General features: G+C 44.5%; 1 protein-coding gene across 4 annotated transcripts in view; it reads right to left on the reverse strand.

The window, feature by feature from the left end:
• Positions 1–26,220, reverse strand: part of LOC109882972 (calmodulin-regulated spectrin-associated protein 1-B) — a 102,794-nt gene that overhangs the window by 25,070 nt on the left and 51,504 nt on the right. For all 4 annotated transcript variants that reach the window (XR_004204982.1, XR_004204981.1, XM_031802755.1 and 1 more), the window contains exons 7-14: positions 22,554–22,693; positions 21,802–21,898; positions 21,474–21,606; positions 16,466–16,557; positions 11,357–11,441; positions 8,437–11,068; positions 2,596–2,735; positions 1,729–1,940 (exon numbers count right to left, since the gene is read on the reverse strand). Coding sequence is in view for 2 of the 4 variants with exons in the window: in XM_031802755.1 (XP_031658615.1) it covers positions 1,729–1,940; positions 2,596–2,735; positions 8,437–11,068; positions 11,357–11,441; positions 16,466–16,557; positions 21,474–21,606; positions 21,802–21,898; positions 22,554–22,693 (3,531 nt within the window). In the remaining 2 variants the exon portion in view is untranslated. The remainder of the gene's footprint in view (positions 1–1,728; positions 1,941–2,595; positions 2,736–8,436; positions 11,069–11,356; positions 11,442–16,465; positions 16,558–21,473; positions 21,607–21,801; positions 21,899–22,553; positions 22,694–26,220) is intronic.

A 26,220-nucleotide genomic window follows, 5' to 3' on the forward strand; every position in this document is an offset into this window, starting at 1 on the left:
TTCAACCCCTTTGTTATGGCAAGCCTAAATAAGTTCAGAATTATAATATTTGCATCTCTGTACCACACACATACAATTATTTGTAAGTTCCCTCAGTCTATTGGTCGATGGGTAAAACAAAAAGCAGACATTGAAAATCGCTTTGAGCATGGTGACGTTACTAATTACACTTTGGATGGTGTATCAATACACCTAGTCACAACAAAAATACAGGTGTCCTTCCTAACTCCGTTGCCAGAAAGGAAGGATACTGCTCAGGGATTTCACCATGAGGCCAATGGTGACTTTAAAAGATTGACAGAGTTTATTGGCTGTGATAGGAGAAAACTGAGGATGGAACAACAACATTGCGGTTACTCCACAATATTAACATTAACATTAATTAATATTAATTAATTAACCTATTAACCTAATTGACAGAGTGAAAAAAAAAAGCCTGTACAGAATACAAATATTTCAAAACATGCATCCACGACTGAGTACCACTCTCCATATTTTCAAGCATAGTGGTTGCTGCATCATGTTATGAGTATGCTTGTAATCGTTAAGGACTGGGGAGTTTTTCAGGATAAAGTGGACTGAAAAAGAAACGGAATGGAGCTAAGCACAGGCAAAATCCAAGAGGAAATTCACCTTTCAGCAGGACAATAACCTAAAAACACAAGAACAAATCTAGACTGGGCTTGCTTACCAAGAAGACACTGAATGTTCCTGAGTGGCCGAGGAACAGTTTTGACTTAAATCTACTTGAAAATCTATGTTAACACCTGCAAATGGTCGTCCAAAAATGATCAATTTGACAGATAATAATAATAGGATAATGTTTCACAATCCAGGTGTGGAAAGCTCTTAGAGACTTACCCAGAAAGACTCACAGCTGTAATCGCTGCCAAAGGTGCTTCTACAAAGTAGAAGTGTGAATACTTATGTAACTGACATATTTCTATATTTCATTTTCAATAAATGTACCAAAAATTTTTTTTCTAAAAACATATTTTCACTTTGTCATTATGGGGTATTGTATGTAGATGGCTGAAAAAAGTATATTTCATCTATGTTGAATCCAGGCTGTAACAACAAAATGTGGAATAAGTCAAGGGGTATGAATACTTTCTGAAATCACTGTACCAGATGTCTGTATCATGTTTGTTTCATGGCTCATAGGGACAGAAGGCATGTACAGTGCCTTCAGAAAGTGTTCGCACCCCTTGACTTTTTCCACATTTTGGTGTGGTACAGCTGTCTGCACCGCCCTCTGTAGTGCTTTGCGGTCAAGGGCGGTGCATTTGCCATACCAAGCAGTAATGCAGCCAGTCAAGATTCTCTCGGTGGTGCAGCTGTACAACTTTCTGAGGATCCGAGGGCCCATGCCAAATATTTCCAGCCTCCTGAGGGGGAAGACGTGCTGAGATGCTCCTAATATTTTCGAGCTGTCTTGGCATGACATCGCCCTACTAATTATTTGTCAGCTTTTGTAATGGCATTGCGTTTCCAAGCCACTATAATGTGAAATCTTCATCAGCGCTAATTGAAAATGCATTGAGTAGAACGTAACAGTCCTCAAGAGAACGTCAATAACAATGGGGTGACGCTATGTGCAACCCATGAATAGGGTGAGACAGGGTTAGTTAGAGACTAGAGGGAGGATGAGATTAGCTGGGAGGAGGTTCAAAACTGTAAAGGGGAGATAGGGTTGGTTTGGGTTATAGTGTTTTAGTGTAGGCCTACGTGTGGAGGATCCCTTGGAGAAGCCGGTGTCGGAGCAGGACTCTCCACGATGCAGGGACTTAGGCCGGGTCTTCCTAGCTTTACACCTGGGCTTAACCAAACCCTGCTCCTCTATCAGCTCCTGCTGCTTCCTCCTCAGGTATTCCTGCTTGATCAGCTCCCTCCGCACCTTCTCCTCCTCCTTCCTCACACGATCCTCTTCTGCCTTACGCCTGGGGGGAAAGAGACACACACACCTGTTTTATGTTTGCCTTCACAAACACCTTCTCCTCCTCCTTCCTCACACGGCCCTCTTCTGCCTTACGCCTGGGGGGAAAGAGACACACACACCTGTTTTATGTTTGCCTTCACAAACAACACACACACACACTTGCTTTATCCCTGCACACTGACACAACATACACACACGCCATGATGGAATATGTTCTGTATCAGGGCCTGAAACCATGTTTGGCCTACCAGCCACTGATGTGTTTGTATAATAGAGATACTAGAGAGCTCTTCTCAATGGCTGCTTCTGTGACAGCATGGGAAGCGCCATGGAGAGTGTTCACCATTTTGTAGTGTTCAAGTGAATATGACTTGCTATGGGTTAAGGAAGGATCACGTAATTCCATTCAGGTCAGCAGTAGGGGGCAGCCAATAATTATATTTCTAAGCAAACATTCCTTAATTGTAGGTGGCAGTAATTCACCAACCTTGGCTTTATACCTGTTCAGACCATACATACTCCATTACAGTAGGTGGTACTACACACTTTTTCAATTTATTTACTAAATATTTCGGAAATGGACTACTTGCTCTCCCCATGCTCTCAAAGAGGTGGCCATTGGGAACAGCTCACTAGTACATCTCTATGGTTTGTACCTGGCTTCGTCTCGTTTCTGTTCGCTCTCAGCCTCCGTCTGCAGTTTGCGGAGCCGTGCCTCCTCCATCTTCCGCTGCTGTTTGAGGAGAAAGTGAGTGCGACGCTTTGCCCTCTCATCCTCTGCCATCTTCTCATCGTCCTTTGGGAGGGGGGGACCAAATTGATTTACTACTAGAACAACATCCATTTCATTGCTAAGGCACATGACAAAATCTGTACTGATCTGAAAACTCTGAATCGGTTAAAGCAATATGGTGGATGATGCCTCTTTGGGAATTTCAGTTCCCCTGTCCGGTGCTTTCATCAATCAAATTCAACACAAATTAGTCGGGTTAATTGCATGATTTTCAGTAATTAATTTAGATTAATTTCAATTTTGATATGGGTTAAAGGCCCAGTGCAGTGAACATGATTAGTCTGGTTTTATATACACAGTGTACAAAACATTAAGAACACCTTCCTAATGTATTGAGTTGGACCCAATGTTCCCTCTAATGTTTTTTCGGCACTGAGCAAATTTCAGGCATGCTGAGGGCAAACTTGAACATTACGAAAATTCTGTGCAACTTCCGGCACGAGTTTACTGTGAACACTGAGGAGAAAATGCATCCCATAACATTTTAACATGGAAATAGCTGTCCTATCAGTCAGCCTGTGTGGTGTTCAATGTAAGCCTACATTCCATGAAGAAAAAAAACATGCAGGGCTTGACATTACCCTGCTTATCCAAATGTTGTTGTTTGATGCAAGAAACCACTTTACAAAATACAATTCATTATTATTCCCATACCATTATTACAGAGAATCAGATCAATTATGCTACCCTCTGCCTATTGGCTACTTAGCTTATTCAAGACAGTCTCAAAAACAACACTGCCCCTTTAAGCCATAAAAAAAGCTCTTCACTCGACTTGCTTTTCAAAGTTGTCTAGAAATGCAAAAATGTTTTTCTCTTGTAGGAAGCAACCACTCCCCCATTGTTGACTGGGCTAATAACTCACTAAATAGCAAAGAATATGAACACATGTGCAGTGGCGGCTACATGCAACTCTCGCTTCAATCTCAAAACAAGCGCATCTAGTCGAGACTGCTCATGCTGTCCAGTTCAAAGTGAATGGCACAGATCCATATATGGCAATTTGCATATCGGCCCTACTGCAGCTCTGCTTGGTAATGGCGCACCAGTCTGTGTAGAGTACGGGCTGAGTCATGCATGTCAATGAAATAGAATCCTACACCAATAAGAGCTGCCTATAAGAAAATATCTTATAGTTTTGCATACCAAGTCTTGCATTGTTAATTTTGTTTCGGTATGTTACATTGAAAGTGGCTAATATTGCGTTGATTCGAGCACTATTCAGACAGCACAGCGAAATGTTGATAGTATTAACTAATATTGCGTTGATTCGAGCACTATTCAGACAGCACAGCGAAATGTTGATAGTATTAACTAATATTGCGTTGATTCGAGCACTATTCAGACAGCACAGCGAAATGTTGCTAGTATTAACTAATATTGCGTTGATTCGAGCACTATTCAGACAGCACAGCGAAATGCTGCTAGTATTAACTAATATTGCGTTGATTCGAGCACTATTCAGACAGCACAGCGAAATGTTGATAGTATTAACTAATATTGCGTTGATTCGAGCACTATTCAGACAGCACAGCGAAATGTTGATAGTATTAACTAATATTGCGTTGATTCGAGCACTATTCAGACAGCACAGCGAAATGTTGATAGTATTAACTAATATTGCGTTGATTCGAGCACTATTCAGACAGCACAGCGAAATGTTGCTAGTATTAACTAATATTGCGTTGATTCGAGCACTATTCAGACAGCACAGCGAAATGCTGCTAGTATTAACTAATATTGCGTTGATTCGAGCACTATTCAGACAGCACAGCGAAATGTTGATAGTATTAACTAATATTGCGTTGATTCGAGCACTATTCAGACAGCACAGCGAAATGTTGCTAGTATTAACTAATATTGCGTTGATTCGAGCACTATTCAGACAGCACAGCGAAATGCTGCTAGTATTAACTAATATTGCGTTGATTCGAGCACTATTCAGACAGCACAGCGAAATGTTGATAGTATTAACTAATATTGCGTTGATTCGAGCACTATTCAGACAGCACAGCGAAATGTTGATAGTATTAACTAATATTGCGTTGATTCGAGCACTATTCAGACAGCACAGCGAAATGCTGCTAGTATTAACTAATATTGCGTTGATTCGAGCACTATTCAGACAGCACAGCGAAATGTTGATAGTATTAACTAATATTGCGTTGATTCGAGCACTATTCAGACAGCACAGCGAAATGCTGCTAGTATTAACTAATATTGCGTTGATTCGAGCACTATTCAGACAGCACAGCGAAATGTTGCTAGTATTAACTAATATTGCGTTGATTCGAGCACTATTCAGACAGCACAGCGAAATGTTGATAGTATTAACTAATATTGCGTTGATTCGAGCACTATTCAGACAGCACAGCGAAATGCTGCTAGTATTAACTAATATTGCGTTGATTCGAGCACTATTCAGACAGCACAGCGAAATGTTGCTAGTATTAACTAATATTGCGTTGATTCGAGCACTATTCAGACAGCACAGCGAAATGTTGCTAGTATTAACTAATATTGCGTTGATTCGAGCACTATTCAGACAGCACAGCGAAATGTTGCTAGTATTAACTAATATTGCGTTGATTCGAGCACTATTCAGACAGCACAGCGAAATGTTGCTAGTATTAACTAATATTGCGTTGATTCGAGCACTATTCAGACAGCACAGCGAAATGCTGCTAGTATTAACTAATATTGCGTTGATTCGAGCACTATTCAGACAGCACAGCGAAATGCTGCTAGTATTAACTAATATTGCGTTGATTCGAGCACTATTCAGACAGCACAGCGAAATGTTGCTAGTATTAACTAATATTGCGTTGATTCGAGCACTATTCAGACAGCACAGCGAAATGCTGCTAGTATTAACTAATATTGCGTTGATTCGAGCACTATTCAGACAGCACAGCGAAATGTTGATAGTATTAACTAATATTGCTTTGATTCGAGCACTATTCAGACAGCACAGCGAAATGTTGATAGTATTAACTAATATTGCGTTGATTCGAGCACTATTCAGACAGCACAGCGAAATGCTGCTAGTATTAACTAATATTGCGTTGATTCGAGCACTATTCAGACAGCACAGCGAAATGCTGCTAGTATTAACTAATATTGCGTTGATTCGAGCACTATTCAGACAGCACAGCGAAATGTTGCTAGTATTAACTAATATTGCGTTGATTCGAGCACTATTCAGACAGCACAGCGAAATGCTGCTAGTATTAACTAATATTGCGTTGATTCGAGCACTATTCAGACAGCACAGCGAAATGTTGATAGTATTAACTAATATTGCGTTGATTCGAGCACTATTCAGACAGCACAGCGAAATGTTGATAGTATTAACTAATATTGCGTTGATTCGAGCACTATTCAGACAGCACAGCGAAATGCTGCTAGTATTAACTAATATTGCGTTGATTCGAGCACTATTCAGACAGCACAGCGAAATGCTGCTAGTATTAACTAATATTGCGTTGATTCGAGCACTATTCAGACAGCACAGCGAAATGCTGCTAGTATTAACTAATATTGCGTTGATTCGAGCACTATTCAGACAGCACAGCGAAATGTTGATAGTATTAACTAATATTGCGTTGATTCGAGCACTATTCAGACAGCACAGCGAAATGTTGCTAGTATTAACTAATATTGCGTTGATTCGAGCACTATTCAGACAGCACAGCGAAATGCTGCTAGTATTAACTAATATTGCGTTGATTCGAGCACTATTCAGACAGCACAGCGAAATGTTGATAGTATTAACTAATATTGCGTTGATTCGAGCACTATTCAGACAGCACAGCGAAATGTTGATAGTATTAACTAATATTGCGTTGATTCGAGCACTATTCAGACAGCACAGCGAAATGCTGCTAGTATTAACTAATATTGCGTTGATTCGAGCACTATTCAGACAGCACAGCGAAATGTTGATAGTATTAACTAATATTGCGTTGATTCGAGCACTATTCAGACAGCACAGCGAAATGCTGCTAGTATTAACTAATATTGCGTTGATTCGAGCACTATTCAGACAGCACAGCGAAATGTTGCTAGTATTAACTAATATTGCGTTGATTCGAGCACTATTCAGACAGCACAGCGAAATGTTGATAGTATTAACTAATATTGCGTTGATTCGAGCACTATTCAGACAGCACAGCGAAATGCTGCTAGTATTAACTAATATTGCGTTGATTCGAGCACTATTCAGACAGCACAGCGAAATGTTGCTAGTATTAACTAATATTGCGTTGATTCGAGCACTATTCAGACAGCACAGCGAAATGTTGCTAGTATTAACTAATATTGCGTTGATTCGAGCACTATTCAGACAGCACAGCGAAATGTTGCTAGTATTAACTAATATTGCGTTGATTCGAGCACTATTCAGACAGCACAGCGAAATGTTGCTAGTATTAACTAATATTGCGTTGATTCGAGCACTATTCAGACAGCACAGCGAAATGCTGCTAGTATTAACTAATATTGCGTTGATTCGAGCACTATTCAGACAGCACAGCGAAATGCTGCTAGTATTAACTAATATTGCGTTGATTCGAGCACTATTCAGACAGCACAGCGAAATGTTGCTAGTATTAACTAATATTGCGTTGATTCGAGCACTATTCAGACAGCACAGCGAAATGCTGCTAGTATTAACTAATATTGCGTTGATTCGAGCACTATTCAGACAGCACAGCGAAATGTTGATAGTATTAACTAATATTGCTTTGATTCGAGCACTATTCAGACAGCACAGCGAAATGTTGATAGTATTAACTAATATTGCGTTGATTCGAGCACTATTCAGACAGCACAGCGAAATGCTGCTAGTATTAACTAATATTGCGTTGATTCGAGCACTATTCAGACAGCACAGCGAAATGCTGCTAGTATTAACTAATATTGCGTTGATTCGAGCACTATTCAGACAGCACAGCGAAATGTTGCTAGTATTAACTAATATTGCGTTGATTCGAGCACTATTCAGACAGCACAGCGAAATGCTGCTAGTATTAACTAATATTGCGTTGATTCGAGCACTATTCAGACAGCACAGCGAAATGTTGATAGTATTAACTAATATTGCGTTGATTCGAGCACTATTCAGACAGCACAGCGAAATGTTGATAGTATTAACTAATATTGCGTTGATTCGAGCACTATTCAGACAGCACAGCGAAATGCTGCTAGTATTAACTAATATTGCGTTGATTCGAGCACTATTCAGACAGCACAGCGAAATGCTGCTAGTATTAACTAATATTGCGTTGATTCGAGCACTATTCAGACAGCACAGCGAAATGCTGCTAGTATTAACTAATATTGCGTTGATTCGAGCACTATTCAGACAGCACAGCGAAATGCTGCTAGTATTAACTAATATAGTATTAACTAAATGTATTATTATTTCATTTTAATTGCAAACAATCACACTAAGGTACTTAATTGTTATCCAGAAAGTATTTGATATTGAGATAAAAATGGCTGCATTGGACCTTTAAGGGTTTCTCACCAACCTTTTGGGTGAAAAGAATTATACAAATAAAATACAATTGTAAAAGCTAACTGTCATTAACACGTTAACTTTGACAGCACTAATACAAATGTATTGTCCCTCAAGGGGAAATTCATTACTTCAGACGAGGAGAGACTATTGAGATGCTGCCACTTTTAGTAAAATTCCTACCTTGAAGAAGAAACCCAGTCCTGACTTCTGTTCTCCGTCTGCCGAGGTGTCCCCTATATCGGAGTCTTTTCCCTCCGATGGTTCCTTCTGGTCAGACAGGTCTACCTCAATCAGCTGGCCTTTCCCTCGACCTCCCTCCTCGCCGGGCTCGATCTCCTTCCCTGAGCCGCTATGCTCCCGCCCCTCAGCCGCGTCCACACAGTGGGGTGTGAGAGGGGTGCCATAGGGGGTTGAATCCTTAGGGGGGGTATGCTTAGGGTTAAGGGTGGGCCCGTCTCTGTGGCTGCGCTGGTTGGCATCATCTCTGATCTTGAAGGTGGTGCTACGGAGCGTGCCTCTCTCCAAGGCCCTTGGGCTCTCTGTGAATATCACGCAGGTGGGGCTGCTGTTCTGACTCCGGTCCCTATCCTGCTCCCCTCGGGAGGTGGTGTGCCACCCCGGGGAGCGCCTAGGGTCTGTGTTGGATGCAAGGGTGCCGGTCTTGGAAGCCAGCCTGCCATTCTCCTTAGTCAGTTTGAGTTCTGCGGGTTTGGTCCTGGGGCTGCATCCGGAGCTCAGTTTGGGAGGGCGGCGGACGGGTGGAGCGGTGGTGATGGTCTCCATGAAACGCACGGCCGGGCGGAATTTGGAATCGGTGGGGGTAGCGGTGGAGTCTGAGTGAGCGGTGGGGGTAGCGGTGGAGTCTGAGTGAGCGGTGGGGGTAGCGGTGGAGTCTGAGTGAGTGGTGGGGGTAACGGTGGAGTCTGAGGAAGGAATTGAAGAGGTGTCTTGGTTGGGTGTAGGGGATGATGGCAGGGATAGAAGGGAGGCGGCATGCAGGACCCCTAGGGGTGACTGGACGCTCTGCTTTATCAGACGGTCCTGCTGTAGAGACAGCTGCATCATCTGTTGCTGAATGGCACTGATGGCTTCATTCAGCAACTCTATGGAGCGGCTACACTCGCTCAGGTCTGGCTCGACCCCCGCCTCATCCGGCGGCCCTGCACCGCCACTGTTTGTTCTGTTGTCCCTGTCCCTCTGCTGCTGTCCCTCCTTCCTCTGACCCTTCAGGACATCCAAACACGAGTCGTCCCTGCAAGCCTTGTCCTTGCCGGCCGTCTGATATTGGGTCTCCAGGTGTTTAAGGGGCTGGGGCAGCATGTTGTTCTTGCCACCCCCCTTCTTGACAATGTTGAGGAAGGCAGCCTTGCCCAGCTTGAGTCGCTGGCACGCCGATATGGTCTCCATCTTCTTCTTTTGGTGCTCTATGGACCGCCGCTGCTCCTCCAGCTGCATGTGGAGCTGCACCAGCTCTGAGGCCAGGACGTTGGTGGTGCCAACTTCCTTTCTGACCCGCAAAGCACCGTCTTTAGCCAGCCGACATGGGCTAGGAGCCTGCAGGCACCACAAGCCTCCTAGAGTGTAGGGGGCGCTCTCCGAGCCATCGGGTGTGGTCTTTTGGGAGCTGCTGTTATTGGAGCAGTCGTCGGGAAAGCTGTTGACCTTTCGGTGGAGCTTGCGCTCTGCAAAGCTGGTCATTCGCATGGTGCCGCTGTTGCACACACTGCTGGCCCAAGATGCCGTGCTAAGGCAAGGGCTGGACGGTCCGCTCCAGGCTTCCAGGCCTTCCTTGTCCTCGCGCTCGCACACCTTCATGTCCTCCCGGAGCTTGGCCGACTCGCCCTCGCCCCCCTCCGGTTCCCCTTTGCTCTCCCCTCCCTCTCCCAGGCACTTCCCCATGACCCTCCTCACCACTTCCTTGGCCAGCTCCATCTGATCCTCCTCCTCCTCCTCCTCCTCCTCTTCCAGGTTTGCAATCTCAGAGTATGAGTCTCGGCCCACCCAAGCTGTAGTAATGGCGGTGGGGAAGGGGCTGTAGCTCGGTGCCAGCCCCAAGAAGGTCGTCGTTTGGTCCCCGGGCTCCGGTGACAGGTGGAGGAAGAAGCCACAAGACTGATCCCTGGTGATGGGCTCTGCTGCCCCCATCAGAGGGAGCTGAGAAGAACCCGTACCCCCCTTCGTGGGTGGTCTGAAGGGACCAGAGGTGGCCTCCACATTGGGGATGGGGGTGAACGTGCAATTAAGACCCTCAGTGGTTCTCTTAAGGACCGCTTTGCTTGTACTCTCCCCGCTTTCCTCCTCCTTGTTCAGGCTGATGCTCTTCTCTTTGGCGGTCTTAAAAACAGCTGGCATCAGGGGCTCCAGGTAGAAACTCTCAGGCTGGGGGTCGGGGTGAGGGGCAGCGAGGCGGTCGGGGTGAGGGGCAGCGAGGCAGTAGGCGTGCCGAGCACTGGACACTCTGGAGGTCACCTCACTCTGGACCTCCAGGTCATCCTGCTCCATTTCATCACTCTCGGGGGAGGCACGGGGGCCGTAGCACCTGGCCAGAGCCGCCGGGTGGATGATGGCCACCAGCTCTTCCTCCTCCATCTCCTTGTCCTTGAAGCGGATGTGGCCCATCATGTCCTGACCGTTGAGCCTGTGGGGGGGCAGTTGTACACCCATCCCCGGCCCACCAGGCACGTGTTTGGGTGTGATGCTGATGATGTTGGATCCCAGGCTGTCCTTGCTGATGGAGTGGGCCAGGCTCAGGCCATCGCACTCTCTCTCCAGGGGGAAGTGGAGGGCGTAGGGCACCGGCTGGGAAAGGGGTCTGGGTGGGGAGGGGAGCGAGTGGGAGAGTAGAACGGGGTGAGATGAAAAGAGGGGAGGAAAGAGGAGAAAGATCAAAGTAAGACCATGATACTGCCATAACAATATCTTTCAACATCACTATCTAACGAAGCCAGAGGTGAACTTGAACATGCAGGTGGAAAGGGTTCTGAGAAGTATGAAAGGACACTGTTGTAGTTCACCTTCCCTAGCTGCACATACTTGAAATCTCGCTTTTCTTTTATCTTGTTTCAGCATATATTACTGAAATGTTAAATGAACCACTCACCTCTGTCTTCTCTCTGGCCAGGCCAGGCTTGACCCCTGAACTTGACTGTCCACACGTGACAGAGAGTTGGACCTGTTTCTCTGCCCTAAACACAGACACAAAATATTAAACAATAGCATCAGCCTTTGTGACATTATGGGATTGAGATAAAAATCAAAAATTGTGATGAGCATTACTCATTTGTGAAACTTAACATCACTAACTTACAGTACGACTATAAGTCTGATATTGTGCTTCTCATGTTGGTTAACTCAAGGATCCTCGGGTCTCCACCGAACTAGGTAAATCTGCTTTTATTTTTAAAAAGCAACTCACTGCTGAAACCAAATACAAAATAAATAAATAAGGTTCTGGTGCTTGCGGACCTTCTTATTGAGGAATGTTTTTATTTTTTTTATTTCACCTTTATTTAACCAGGTAGGCTAGTTGAGAACAAGTTCTCATTTGCAACTGCGACCTGGCCAAGATAAAGCATAGCAGTGTGAGCATACAACAAAGAGTTACACATGGAGTAAACAATTAACAAGTCAATAACACAGTAGAAAACGAAGGGGGGGTCTATATACAATGTGTGCAAAAGGCATGAGGAGGTAGGCAAATAATTACAATTTTGCAGATTAACACTGGAGTGATAAAAGATCAGATGGTCATGTACAGGTAGAGATATTGGTGTGCAGAAGAGCAGAAAAGTAAATAAATAAAAACAGTACGGGGATGAGGTAGGTGAAAAGGGTGGGCTATTTACCAATAGACTATGTACAGCTGCAGCGATCGGTTAGCTGCTCAGATAGCTGATGTTTGAAGTTGGTGAGGGAGATAAAAGTCTCCAACTTCAGCGATTTTTGCAATTCGTTCCAGTCACAGGCAGCAGAGTACTGGAACGAAAGGCGGCCAAATGAGGTGTTGGCTTTAGGGATGATCAGTGAGATACACCTGCTGGAGCGCGTGCTACGGATGGGTGTTGCCATCGTGACCAGTGAGCTGAGATAAGGCGGAGCTTTACCTACCATAGACTTGTAGATGACCTGGAGCCAGTGGGTCTGGCGACGAATATGTAGCGAGGGCCAGCCGACTAGAGCATACAAGTCGCAGTGGTGGGTAGTATAAGGTGCTTTAGTGACAAAACGGATGGCACTGTGATAGACTGCATCCAGTTTGCTGAGTAGAGTGTTGGAAGCCATTTTGTAGATGACATCGCCGAAGTCGAGGATCGGTAGGATAGTCAGTTTTACTAGGGTAAGCTTGGCGGCGTGAGTGAAGGAGGCTTTGTTGCGGAATAGAAAGCCGACTCTTGATTTGATTTTCGATTGGAGATGTTTGATATGAGTCTGGAAGGAGAGTTTGCAGTCTAGCCAGACACCTAGGTACTTATAGACGTCCACATATTCTAGGTCGGAACCATCCAGGGTGGTGATGCTAGTCGGGCATGCAGGTGCAGGCAGCGACCGGTTGAAAAGCATGCATTTGGTTTTACTAGCGTTTAAGAGCAGTTGGAGGCCACGGAAGGAGTGTTGTATGGCATTGAAGCTTGTTTGGAGGTTAGATAGCACAGTGTCCAAAGACGGGCCGAAAGTATATAGAATGGTGTCGTCTGCGTAGAGGTGGATCAGGGAATCGCCCGCAGCAAGAGCAACATCATTGATATACACAGAGAAAAGAGTCGGCCCGAGAATTGAACCCTGTGGCACCCCCATAGAGACTGCCAGAGGACCGGACAGCATGCCCTCTGATTTGACACACTGAACTCTGTCTGCAAAGTAATTGGTGAACCAGGCAAGGCAGTCATCCGAAAAACCGAGGCTACTGAGTCTGCCGATAAGAATATGGTGATTGACAGAGTCGAAAGCCTTGGCGAGGTCGATGAAGACGGCTGCACAGTACTGTCTTTTATCGATGGCGGTTATGATGTCGTTTAGTACCTTGAGTGTGGCTGAGGTGCACCCATGACCTGCTCGGAAACCAGATTGCACAGCGGAGAAGGTACGGTGGGATTCGAGATGGTCAGTGACCTGTTTGTTGACTTGGCTTTCGAAGACCTTAGATAGGCAGGGCAGGATGGATATAGGTCTGTAACAGTTTGGGTCCAGGGTGTCTCCCCCTTTGAAGAGGGGGATGACTGCGGCAGCTTTCCAATCCTTGGGGATCTCAGACGAGATGAAAGAGAGGTTGAACAGGCTGGGAATAGGGGTTGCGACAATGGTGGCAGATAGTTTCAGAAATAGAGGGTCCAGATTGTCAAGCCCAGCTGATTTGTACGGGTCCAGGTTTTGCAGCTCTTTCAGAACATCTGCTATCTGGATTTGGGTAAAGGAGAACCTGGAGAGGCTTGGGCGAGGAGCTGCGGGGGGGGCGGAGCTGTTGGCCGAGGTTGAAGTAGCCAGGCGGAAGGCATGGCCAGCCGTTGAGAAATGCTTATTGAAGTTTTCGATAATCATGGATTTATCAGTGGTGACCGTGTTACCTAGCCTCAGTGCAGTGGGCAGCTGGGAGGAGGTGCTCTTGTTCTCCATGGACTTCACAGTGTCCCAGAACTTTTTGGAGTTGGAGCTACAGGATGCAAACTTCTGCCTGAAGAAGCTGGCCTTAGCTTTCCTGACTGACTGCGTGTATTGGTTCCGGACTTCCCTGAACAGTTGCATATCACGGGGACTATTCGATGCTATTGCAGTCCGCCACAGGATGTTTTTGTGCTGGTCGAGGGCAGTCAGGTCTGGGGTGAACCAAGGGCTGTATCTGTTCTTAGTTCTGCATTTTTTGAACGGAGCATGCTTATCTAAAATGGTGAGGAAGTTACTTTTAAAGAATGACCAGGCATCCTCAACTGACGGGATGAGGTCAATGTCCTTCCAGGATACCCGGGCCAGGTCGATTAGAAAGGCCTGCTCACAGAAGTGTTTTAGGGAGCGTTTGACAGTGATGAGGGGTGGTCGTTTGACTGCGGCTCCGTAGCGGATACAGGCAATGAGGCAGTGATCGCTGAGATCCTGGTTGAAGACAGCGGAGGTGTATTTGGAGGGCCAGTTGGTCAGGATGACGTCTATGAGGGAGCCCTTGTTTACAGAGTTAGGGTTGTACCTGGTGGGTTCCTTGATGATTTGTGTGAGATTGAGGGCATCTAGCTTAGATTGTAGGACTGGCGGGGTGTTAAGCATATCCCAGTTTAGGTCACCTAACAGAACAAACTCTGAAGCTAGATGGGGGGCGATCAATTCACAAATGGTGTCCAGGGCACAGCTGGGAGCTGAGGGGGGTCGGTAGCAGGCGGCAACCGTGAGAGACTTATTTCTGGAGAGAGTAATTTTCAAAATTAGTAGTTCGAACTGTTTGGGTATGGACCTGGAAAGTATGACATTACTTTGCAGGCCATCTTTGCAGTAAACTGCAACTCCTCCCCCTTTGGCAGTTCTATCTTGACGGAAGATGTTATAGTTGGGTATGGAAATCTCTGAATTTTTGGTGGCCTTCCTGAGCCAGGATTCAGACACAGCAAGGACATCAGGGTTAGCAGAGTGTGCTAAAGCAGTGAGTAAGACAAACTTAGGGAGGAGGCTTCTGATGTTGACATGCATGAAACCAAGGCTTTTTCGAACACAGAAGTCAACAAATGAGGGTGCCTGGGGACATGCAGGGCCTGGGTTTACCTCCACATCACCCGCGGAACAGAGAAGGAGTAGTATGAGGGTGCGGCTAAAGGCTATCAAAACTGGTCGCCTAGAGCGTTGGGGACAGAGAATAAGAGGAGCAGGTTTCTGGGCATGGTAGAATATATTCAGGGCATAATGCGCAGACAGGGGTATGGTGGGGTGCGGGTACAGCGGAGGTAAGCCCAGGCACTGGGTGATGATGAGAGAGGTTGTATCTCTGGACATGCTGGTAGTAATGGGTGAGGTCACCGCATGTGTGGGAGGTGGGACAAAGGAGTTATCAGGGGTATGAAGAGTGGAACTAGGGGCTCCATTGTGAACTAAAACAATGATAACTAACCTGAACAACAGTATACAAGGCATATTGACATTTGAGAGAGACATACAGCGAGGCATACAGTAATCACAGGTGTTGAATTGGGAAAGCTAGCTAAAACAGTAGGTGAGACAACAGCTAATCAGCTAGCACAACAACAGCAGGTAAAATGGCGTAGACTAGGCAACGGGGCCAACAGATAAAACAAACAAGCAGAATGGAGTACCGTGATTTATGGACAGTCCAGCGTGCATCAGCTATGTAGCCAAGAGATCAGTGTCCAGGGGGCAGCGGTGGATGGGGAAGGGAAGCTGGACTGGCGAGTGTTATCCAGGTTAAAAAAAACGAACAATGACTAAATAGCTTGTAGCTAGTTAGCTGGTTAGCTGCTGGAGGTTCTTGAGTGTGTTCTAAAAATAAATAAAAAATAATAGCGATTCCGTATCACATTGGGTGAGGCAGGTTTCCGGAAGGTATAAACAAATTAAAAGTCAAAAGAGATAGAAAGTAAATATGGGTCCGGTGGGCGTTTGGGACGCGGCGATTCAGGCGGTTAGCAGGCCTGTGCTAACAAGCTAACAGTTTGTAGGCCCGGGCTAGACAAGGTAGCAGTTAGCGGACCGGAGCTGGACAAGCTAGCAGTTAGCAGGCCGAATTAGCAAGCAGGGAGATAGCGAGGGCTAGAGAGTTAGCCTTTGGGGGACGTCGCGATGGGGTGAGTCTGTTTATTCCTCTTCATGCGGTGACATCGATAGACCGGTCGTGGGCCCGGGTATTGTAGCTCAGGAGTATGCTACGGTGGTAGCGCAGGCCGGGCTAGCTTCAAGCTAAGTGGGTGGAAACGCTAGCCAGGGGTAATCATCCAGGGTTGCAGTTTAGCTAGATAGCTAGTTGTGAAGATCCAGCGTATTTGGAAGCTTAGGTTTAGCAAAATGTTTTTAAAGGGATAGCTATGTAAAAAAAAAATATTTGTGTTATGTGAAAGAGACCCTAGTCTTAATGGTGGCTCCCTGCTTAAATAAAAGGTCAAATAAGATTCACACTATAGGAGCAAGCCAAGCCGTGCTGGGCTGGCCTAATTACACATAAAAAGGACAATGTGAAAAGAAAATATACAATTTAGCATAGTACAGTTCAAGTCAATCTTACCTGAGGCGTCATTCTTCTGTATGGACTTCTGTTGCCTCTGTCTCAGGGGGAGTAATAAGTGTGAGGGGCTAGACGCAGGACTGACTTTGGTACTGCAAAATAAAGAAATCGGGCATTAGTTTCCCAAACACGCACACACCAGGGTTTGCGTCAGGAGAATTTGGCGCTGGACAATTGACAGTGAAGATTTGAATTTATCGGACATTTGAGACATGTACCGGTCATCCATATGCATCGGGTATGTAACCCATTAGGCCACACGAGAAGCTTAGTCCCAGAGAGAAAGAGAGAGAGATCGAGATATGCCGGTGGCATTCTACGACACCAACATGAATTTCTCAAATGTTGTTTTTTGCCATCATTGCCATCACAGTTTTGCCGCAAAGGCAAACACACAATACAATACATTTATTATACATAAGAATTTGTTTTTGTCACAACCCGTCTCGTGGGAAGTGACAAAGAGCTCTTATAGGACCAGGGCACAAATAATAATAATCAACCATTTTGCTCTTTATTTAACCATCTTACATATTAAACCTTATTTGTTCATCAAAAACGTGAATAATTCAGCACAGGTTAATGAGAAGGGTGTGCTTGAAAGGATGCACATAACTCTGCAATGTTGGAGAGAGTCTGAGTCTTAAATCATTTTCCACAAACAGTCTGTGCCTGTATTTAGTTTTCATGCTAGTGAGGGCCGAGAATCCACTCTCACATTGGTACGTGGTTGCAAAGGGCATCAGTGTCTTAACATTGCGATTTGCCAAGGCAGGATATTCTGAGGATATTCGCAGCCCTATCCAGAAATTTGCCAGTGGTTCAAAATTCAATTTTCACAGAATCCAATTTCGATGAGGCTCTCTTGTTCAGATATCGGTAAGTGGACTGGAGGCAGGCCATGAAAGGAATAACTAATCCAGTTGTTTGTGTTATTCGTTTCGGGAAAGTACCTGTATAACGAGTGCGCTGAGAGTCCGGAAGCAAGTACAGGGAGTGAGTGTTTTAATAAATAAACAAAACAATGAACACAAACAATGGACTGACATGAAACAGAGTCAATAACACCTGAGGAAATAACCAAAGGATTGTGACAGATATAGGGAAGATAATCAAGGAGGTGATGGAGTCCAGGTGAGTGTCATGAGGCGCTGGTGCGCTTGATGATGGTGACAGGTGTGCGGGATAATCAGCAGCTTGATGACCTAGAGGCCGGAGGGGGTGCTGTCACGTATACTCCCTCTCCGACGAGCAGCTCCAGCCGCAGGACGCCGACAAAGGGGATGAACCCGGGGATCAAAAGTGGACCGGTCACCCCTGCTGAGGCGCGGGTACCTGTCGAGCTGGCTGGGGCGCGGGAACATGACAGACCGGCTGAGGCAGGGGCGCCTGGCGATCTGGCGGAGGCATGAAAGCCCGACGAGCCGGGTGAGGCAGGGGAGCTGGTTGAGGCAGGGGAACGTGGCAATTCGGCTGAGGCAGGGGAGCCCGACGAGCTGGCTGAGGCAGGGGAGCCTGGCGATCTTGCGGAGGCATGAAAGCCCGAAGAGCCGGCTGAGGCAGGGGAGCTTGACGAGCCGGCTGAGGCAGGGGAGCCTGGCAATCTGGCTGGGGCAGGAAAGCCTGACGAGCCGGCTAAGGCAGGGTATCCTGGCGATCTGGCGGAGGCATGAGAGCCTGTATTAGCTCCCGGACCCGACGTCATTAACACTGACAAAAAAACACTTCCTGATGCTTCCCTTAGGTGAGGTGTTATTCTGTAACGAGTGCGCTGAGAGTCCGGAAGCCAGCACAGGGAGTGAGTGTTTTAAAAAATAAACTATGCGCAAAAGTGAAGGTTTCATCGAGCTGTGAGATAGTACTTCTGCACATTTAACCTCTCTGCACACAGAACCCGTTAGCGGGATGAAATTGACAACACACGGTGATCGCTACATAAATAGTCATATTAAACATTCATGAAAATACAAGTGTCTCACATGTTTCGAAAGCCTAGAATCTTGCTAATCCAACTGCTTTGTCAGATTTAAAAAAGGATTTACTGCAAAAGAATACGATGCGATTATCTGAGGATAGAGCCCCATAAAAAACAACTATTTCAACCAGCACAGGCGTAACAAAATCACAAACTGCAATAAAATAAATTGTTTACCTTTGAAGATCTTCCTCTGTTTGCAATCCCAATGCTCATTGTTACACAATGAATGGTCTTTTGTTTGATAAAATCCATTTTTATAGCCTAACACAAAACATTTTGTGAAATACACACACGAAACGTGACTTTTCCAGTCATGTTTGGTTTCATTGCAATCAACTGGTTTGTTTGTAACACAACCAAACCTGATGGGTCATTTCGCGGGACATGTTGACTGAAAGAAACCGATTTGAAGACAACAAGTAATGACATCATTGTGCACCAATGATATGACCGCTGTTTCGTTGATTGACTGTATTTTAACCCAATGACCACTGATCGTCTTGAAATCTAGCTGGGTAGATAGCCAATGAGCTGAGGTAAACGGCAATATATAAAGTTTATGTGTTGGAAGACCAACCCATGTAGTAAACTCCGGCGTAAAGAGGGTCATTCGCCATTGAAGTTTCATACCGGAAGGAGCAACGCATGTTACACACAGCGTTGTTTTGGTAAAGCAAGTCTTCAGCTGTTTATATATCAATCAGTATGGCGACTAAGTCAGGGAAAGCTAAATCTAAGTCTAGATATACAGATGTACACACAATTTTAGAAGAAATTGATCAGGAAAATGAGACAGAGATTGTTGGAGGATGATTCATTTAGCGATTCCCAAATGGAGGAATATTTTTTGAACGGAGAGGACATTGTTTTGGACTGGTAAGTTTTTCTCATGCCAATGCCTTTGTTTGAAATTAATTATATAAAATATTTTTGTGAAATGAAATAGCCTATTTGAGGCTGTTGAGGGGAGGGCAGGCTTGGTTTGAAGAAATCAACTGTGGGAGCAATTATTAGGAAATGGAAGACATACAAGACCACTGATAATCTCCCTCGATCTGGAATTTTTTTTCTCATTTTGTCTGTCATAGTTGAAGTGTACCTATGATGAAAATTACAGGCCTCTCATCTTTTTTTTTTTTTACTTACTTTTTATATTACCCTAATAAAGATTAGAAGCTTTTGTGAAGGTTTAGTGTGGTGTTGCTATTAACCTATTATACTGCAGGCCTATGATATGAAGTTGGTGCGCACCGACGCTCCAACTGATTCCGCCATTGAACTTAAGGTGAGGAAGAATGTTTTAGGCCGGCTATTTCCAAACTGGGTTACGCGCAATGCCGTCGGGGGTACACCAAATAAAAATATGATTCACATTTTCAAACAGTCCATTTAGATTTTCCAAGGGGCTATTTATTTGGGTGATGTTTTCTTCTCACCTGAGTAGCCTCGTTTCACTGCCAAAAATACAATTTAACCATCTAGTCTTCGGCAAAATAACAACACAATGTCAAATAATTAACATCCAATCCCATTAACCGTTACTCTCTCGACGGGAATTCTACTAACGGTCCGTATGTAGCCAAGCGTAGCTGCTGCTCATTCCATTTGCTCAAAAATTGATAAATGGTTAAAAAAGTTAGGCCCGTGTCCACAGACACATACCAGCTCTACTGGTAGTTCTGGTACTACCAGCAGTACTACACCTGCACCTGTCCATGACACAAGTTGTTCTGCTCTCACGAGCACATCCAATGCTAACATCAGTAATTCTACATTTATTGCTAGCCCAGCTAGCATGGACACTGACAGTTGTGAATCTGATGCAGAGCTACTGCCCCCTTACCAGGGAAAGCACCAAACAACAGACAGGGACGTTGGACCATCGAAGAGGCGCAAATATGAGAACTACATTGATTTGGGGTTCACTTATATTGGGAGAAGTGCCTTTCCTCAGCCACAGTGTGTAAAAGAAGAAGTTACAGGTCTGTGAGAGCCAGAAATCTTGCTTGTTTGTAGGTGACCAAATACTTATTTTCCACCATAATTTGCAAATAAATTCATTAAAAATCCTACAGTGTGATTTTCTAGATTTTTTTCCCTCATTTTGTCTGTCATAGTTGAAGTGTACCTATGATGAAAATTACAGGCGTCTCATCTTTTTAAGTGGGAGAACTTGCACAATTGGTGGCTGACTAAATACTTTTTTGCACCACTGTATTCCATTAAAAATCTGCCGTTACCAGCCACAATAGTAATTTACACTGTATTTCTGATCAATTTGATGTTATTTTAAATGGACCAAAAAAATTGCTTTTCTTTCAAAAAGAAGGACATTTCTAAGTGATTCCAAACTAGTGTATATATTTTTTTATTTATTTAACTAGGCAAGTCAGTTAAGAACAAATTGTTATTTATAATGATGGCCTACTCCGGCCTATGGGACTCCCAATCACAGCCGGATGTGATACTGCCTGGATTCGAACCAGGTACCATATTGAAGCCTCTTGCACTGAGATGCTGCGCTACTCGGGAGCCCAAAAAGGAGAGAGTGCAGCAGCATGCCCCCGCGAAACAGGTACTTTGGCATTTTTGGTACTTTTGCAGCCCGCACCGATGCAACCAATAAATGTTTGAACTCGCACAGCCAAGTCAAAGGGTCGCAGTCTAAAGCCCTGCCTTTTAGGCTTTTCACTATATTTTACTTCAATGAAAAAGGCCTCCAACTTCGCCATCAACAGCAGCCTAGGCCGAGGCTCCTCTCTTGTTTTCTCTCTCTCCTCAGTAGCATGTCAGCTCTGGACAATTTGGCCGGTTACAATTTTATTTATCAACTTTTCATTTATTTTAAAATCGGCCAAAAGCCAGCAATTACCGGCTAACAGAAACCCTGACACACACAAGCACACCCGCACACACACAGGTATGCACACACACACACACACGTGAGCAAAAGCTCATTCCAATCCTAGCAGAAAACTAAGATAACACAGACAGAAACAGACTGACAGAAAAGTGAGTTTCAAGTAGTACCTGTTACAGATATCTGGGCTATGGGACGTTGTTATGATGTCAGGAGAGCCAGGTGTGGCCAGGAAGTTGCGTTTGGTAGCATTGGAGATGGAGACATGGGGGCGGGAATCCTTGGGCTGCAGCAGTGACCTCACTATGAGATTGAGGGCAAAGAGTGTCAACCAGAACACTGAGGAACCTTAAAGATTAGTGTTCTTATGAGTAGCTCAAAGACAAATGAAAAAAACCTGATGAAAACATTGGCTCTGGATGAATGAAAAGGCAGTAGCACATATTATACAACAGTGTAAAATAATATATTATATGAAGAAGAATACAACGTCTGTACCGTCTTTGACTTCTTGCAAGTCCCGGGGCTGGACAAAGTCGGGCTTGAGGATCTCAAACCACCAGAATAGCTCTGCGATGAACACCATGACATTGTGCTTTGGAAAGATGTCAGAAACAACAGAGTCAACACCACAACATTGGAGAGTGTTTAAATAACTGGTAACTGCCAAAATAATGGAAACACTTAAGCAAATGAGGGATACATAGTGTATTGAGACAGCGTTTTCCACGACCCAAAACACAAAATTATGGAATTTCTTGTGGAAGAACGGAACTCTATTGGAGGGGTGCGACACCAAACAATTATAGAATCTATGTCGATGTGCATTTAAGCTGTTCTGGCTTGCTGTGGCCCAAATCCCTATTAAGACTATGTTGGTGTTTCCTTTATTCTGGCATTTACATGTATGTCTGCTAGTAGTGAGTGCATTGAGGTCCTGTTTAAATGCTTTCAAGATGCATCCTACTTCCCTCTTTATAGAACTGGCCAATGTTCTGATAGGATTGGATAGGTTAAAGCCATGTAATGGAACCCCTTATTTAGTTTGAATCACAGAAGGGAGGGAGCAGAGATATACATTAAAAGTATTCAAACAGGGTCTCTTTGTATTTCCTCAATTCCTCTTGAAACACAATGGAAGAGGTCTGACCTCCTACAATGCGCTATGAGAAGCAATGAGTGAGGCTAATCAAGAAAGAATGATAGCCTCTGTTTCTCCACTGAGGTAAAGTAGTAGAATGGGGGCTCACCTTCAGCACTGGGGGAGCATACAGCACATCTTCTGGACGCAGGTGGAAGCTTCGGTTCAGGTACTCATTACAAAACTCCCTCAAGAGCTGGATGTTGTACAGGCTGTCTGCTACGGAGGACACCACTTTCAGGCAAATATCTGGAAGACACATAGAAAGGGCTTTAAAAAATAAATGTGATAGGCTCAGTTGATAAGAATTTAAATCTAAAGCTCCGTCGTCGCCATAAACATAAAGGAAAGGGCACTACATAATCTGCATGCCCAGATGGATGACAGCTTCTTCAATAGAATAACATGGTCTACTGTACCCTATGGAGGACAGATTCTTCAATATAATAACATGGTCTACAGTACCCTATGGAGGACAGCTTCTTCAACAGAATAACATGGTCTACAGTACACTATGGAGGACAGCTTCTTCAATAGAATAACATGGTGTACAGTACCCTATGGAGGACAGCTTCTTCAACAGAATAACATGGTGTACAGTACCCTATGGAGGACAGCTTCTTCAATAGAATAACATGGTGTACAGTACCCTATGGAGGACAGCTTCGTCAATAGAATAACATGGTCTACTGTACCCTATGGAGGACAGCTTCTTCAATAGAATAACATGGTGTACAGTACCCTATGGAGGACAGCTTCGTCAATAGAATAACATGGTCTACTGTACCCTATGGAGGACAGCTTCGTCAATAGAATAACATGGTCTACAGTACACTATGGAGGACAGATTCTTCAATAGAATAACATTGTCTACAGTACCCTATGGAGGACAGCTTCTTCAACAGAATAACATGGTCTACTGTACCCTATGGAGGACAGCTTCTTCAACAGAATAACATGGTGTACAGTACCCTATGGAGGACAGCTTCGTCAATAGAATAACATGGTGTACAGTACCCTATGGAGGACAGCTTCTTCAACAGAATAACATGGTGTACAGTACCCTATGGAGGACAGCTTCGTCAATAGAATAACATGGTGTACAGTACCCTATGGAGGACAGCTTCTTCAATAGAATAACATGGTGTACAGTACCCTATGGAGGACAGCTTCGTCAATAGAATAACATGGTCTACAGTACCCTATGGAGGACAGCTTCGTCAATAGAATAACATGGTCTACTGTACACTATGGAGGACAGCTTCTTCAACAGAATAAAATGGTCTACAGTACCCTATGGAGGACAGCTTCTTCAACAGAATAACATGGTGTACAGTACCCTATGGAGGACAGCTTCGTCAATAGAATAACATGGTCTACTGTACCCTATGGAGGACAGCTTCTTCAATAGAATAACATGGTGTACAGTACCCTATGGAGGACAGCTTCGTCAATAGAATAACATGGTCTACTGTACCCTATGGAGGACAGCTTCGTCAATAGAATAACATGGTGTACAGTACACTATGGAGGACAGCTTCTTCAATAGAATAACATGGTCTACAGTACCCTATGGAGGACAGCTTCGTCAATAGAATAACATGGTCTACTGTACCCTATGGAGGACAGCTTCTTCAATAGAATAACATGGTGTACAGTACCCTATGGAGGACAGCTTCGTCAATAGAATAACATGGTCTACAGTACCCTATGGAGGACAGCTTCGTCAATAGAATAACATGGTCTACTGTACACTATGGAGGACAGCTTCTTCAACAGAATAACATGGTCTACAGTACCCTATGGAGGACAGCTTCTTCAACAGAATACCATGGTCTACTGTACCCTATGGAGGACAGCTTCTTCAACAGAATAACATGGTCTACAGTACACTATGGAGGACAGCTTCTTCAACAGAATAACATGGTCTACTGTACACTATGGAGGACAGCTTCGTCAATAGAATAACATGGTGTACAGTACCCTATGGAGGACAGCTTCTTCAACAGAATAACATGGTCTACTGTACCCTATGGAGGACAGCTTCTTCAATAGAATAACATGGTCTACTGTACCCTATGGAGGACAGCTTCTTCAACAGAATAACATGGTGTACAGTACCCTATGGAGGACAGCTTCGTCAATAGAATAACATGGTCTACAGTACCCTATGGAGGACAGCTTCGTCAATAGAATAACATGGTCTACTGTACCCTATGGAGGACAGCTTCTTCAATAGAATAACATGGTGTACAGTACCCTATGGAGGACAGCTTCTTCAACAGAATAACATGGTCTACAGTACCCTATGGAGGACAGCTTCTTCAACAGAATAACATGGTCTACTGTACCCTATGGAGGACAGCTTCTTCAACAGAATAACATGGTCTACAGTACCCTATGGAGGACAGCTTCGTCAATAGAATAACATGGTCTACAGTACCCTATGGAGGACAGCTTCTTCAATAGAATAACATGGTGTACAGTACCCTATGGAGGACAGCTTCGTCAATAGAATAACATGGTCTACAGTACCCTATGGAGGACAGCTTCGTCAATAGAATAACATGGTCTACAGTACACTATGGAGGACAGCTTCGTCAATAGAATAACATGGTCTACAGTACCCTATGGAGGACAGCTTCTTCAATAGAATAACATGGTGTACAGTACCCTATGGAGGACAGCTTCTTCAATAGAATAACATGGTGTACAGTACCCTATGGAGGACAGCTTCGTCAATAGAATAACATGGTCTACAGTACCCTATGGAGGACAGCTTCGTCAATAGAATAACATGGTCTACTGTACACTATGGAGGACAGCTTCTTCAACAGAATAACATGGTCTACAGTACCCTATGGAGGACAGCTTCTTCAACAGAATACCATGGTCTACTGTACCCTATGGAGGACAGCTTCTTCAACAGAATAACATGGTCTACAGTACACTATGGAGGACAGCTTCTTCAACAGAATAACATGGTCTACTGTACACTATGGAGGACAGCTTCGTCAATAGAATAACATGGTGTACAGTACCCTATGGAGGACAGCTTCTTCAACAGAATAACATGGTCTACTGTACCCTATGGAGGACAGCTTCTTCAATAGAATAACATGGTCTACTGTACCCTATGGAGGACAGCTTCTTCAACAGAATAACATGGTGTACAGTACCCTATGGAGGACAGCTTCGTCAATAGAATAACATGGTCTACAGTACCCTATGGAGGACAGCTTCGTCAATAGAATAACATGGTCTACTGTACCCTATGGAGGACAGCTTCTTCAATAGAATAACATGGTGTACAGTACCCTATGGAGGACAGCTTCTTCAACAGAATAACATGGTCTACAGTACCCTATGGAGGACAGCTTCTTCAACAGAATAACATGGTCTACTGTACCCTATGGAGGACAGCTTCTTCAACAGAATAACATGGTCTACAGTACCCTATGGAGGACAGCTTCGTCAATAGAATAACATGGTCTACAGTACCCTATGGAGGACAGCTTCTTCAATAGAATAACATGGTGTACAGTACCCTATGGAGGACAGCTTCGTCAATAGAATAACATGGTCTACAGTACCCTATGGAGGACAGCTTCGTCAATAGAATAACATGGTCTACAGTACACTATGGAGGACAGCTTCGTCAATAGAATAACATGGTCTACAGTACCCTATGGAGGACAGCTTCTTCAATAGAATAACATGGTGTACAGTACCCTATGGAGGACAGCTTCGTCAATAGAATAACATGGTATACAGTA

The sequence above is a fragment of the Oncorhynchus kisutch genome, linkage group LG23 (assembly GCF_002021735.2).
Source record: "Oncorhynchus kisutch isolate 150728-3 linkage group LG23, Okis_V2, whole genome shotgun sequence".
In the NCBI taxonomy this organism is placed as follows: domain Eukaryota; kingdom Metazoa; phylum Chordata; class Actinopteri; order Salmoniformes; family Salmonidae; genus Oncorhynchus; species Oncorhynchus kisutch.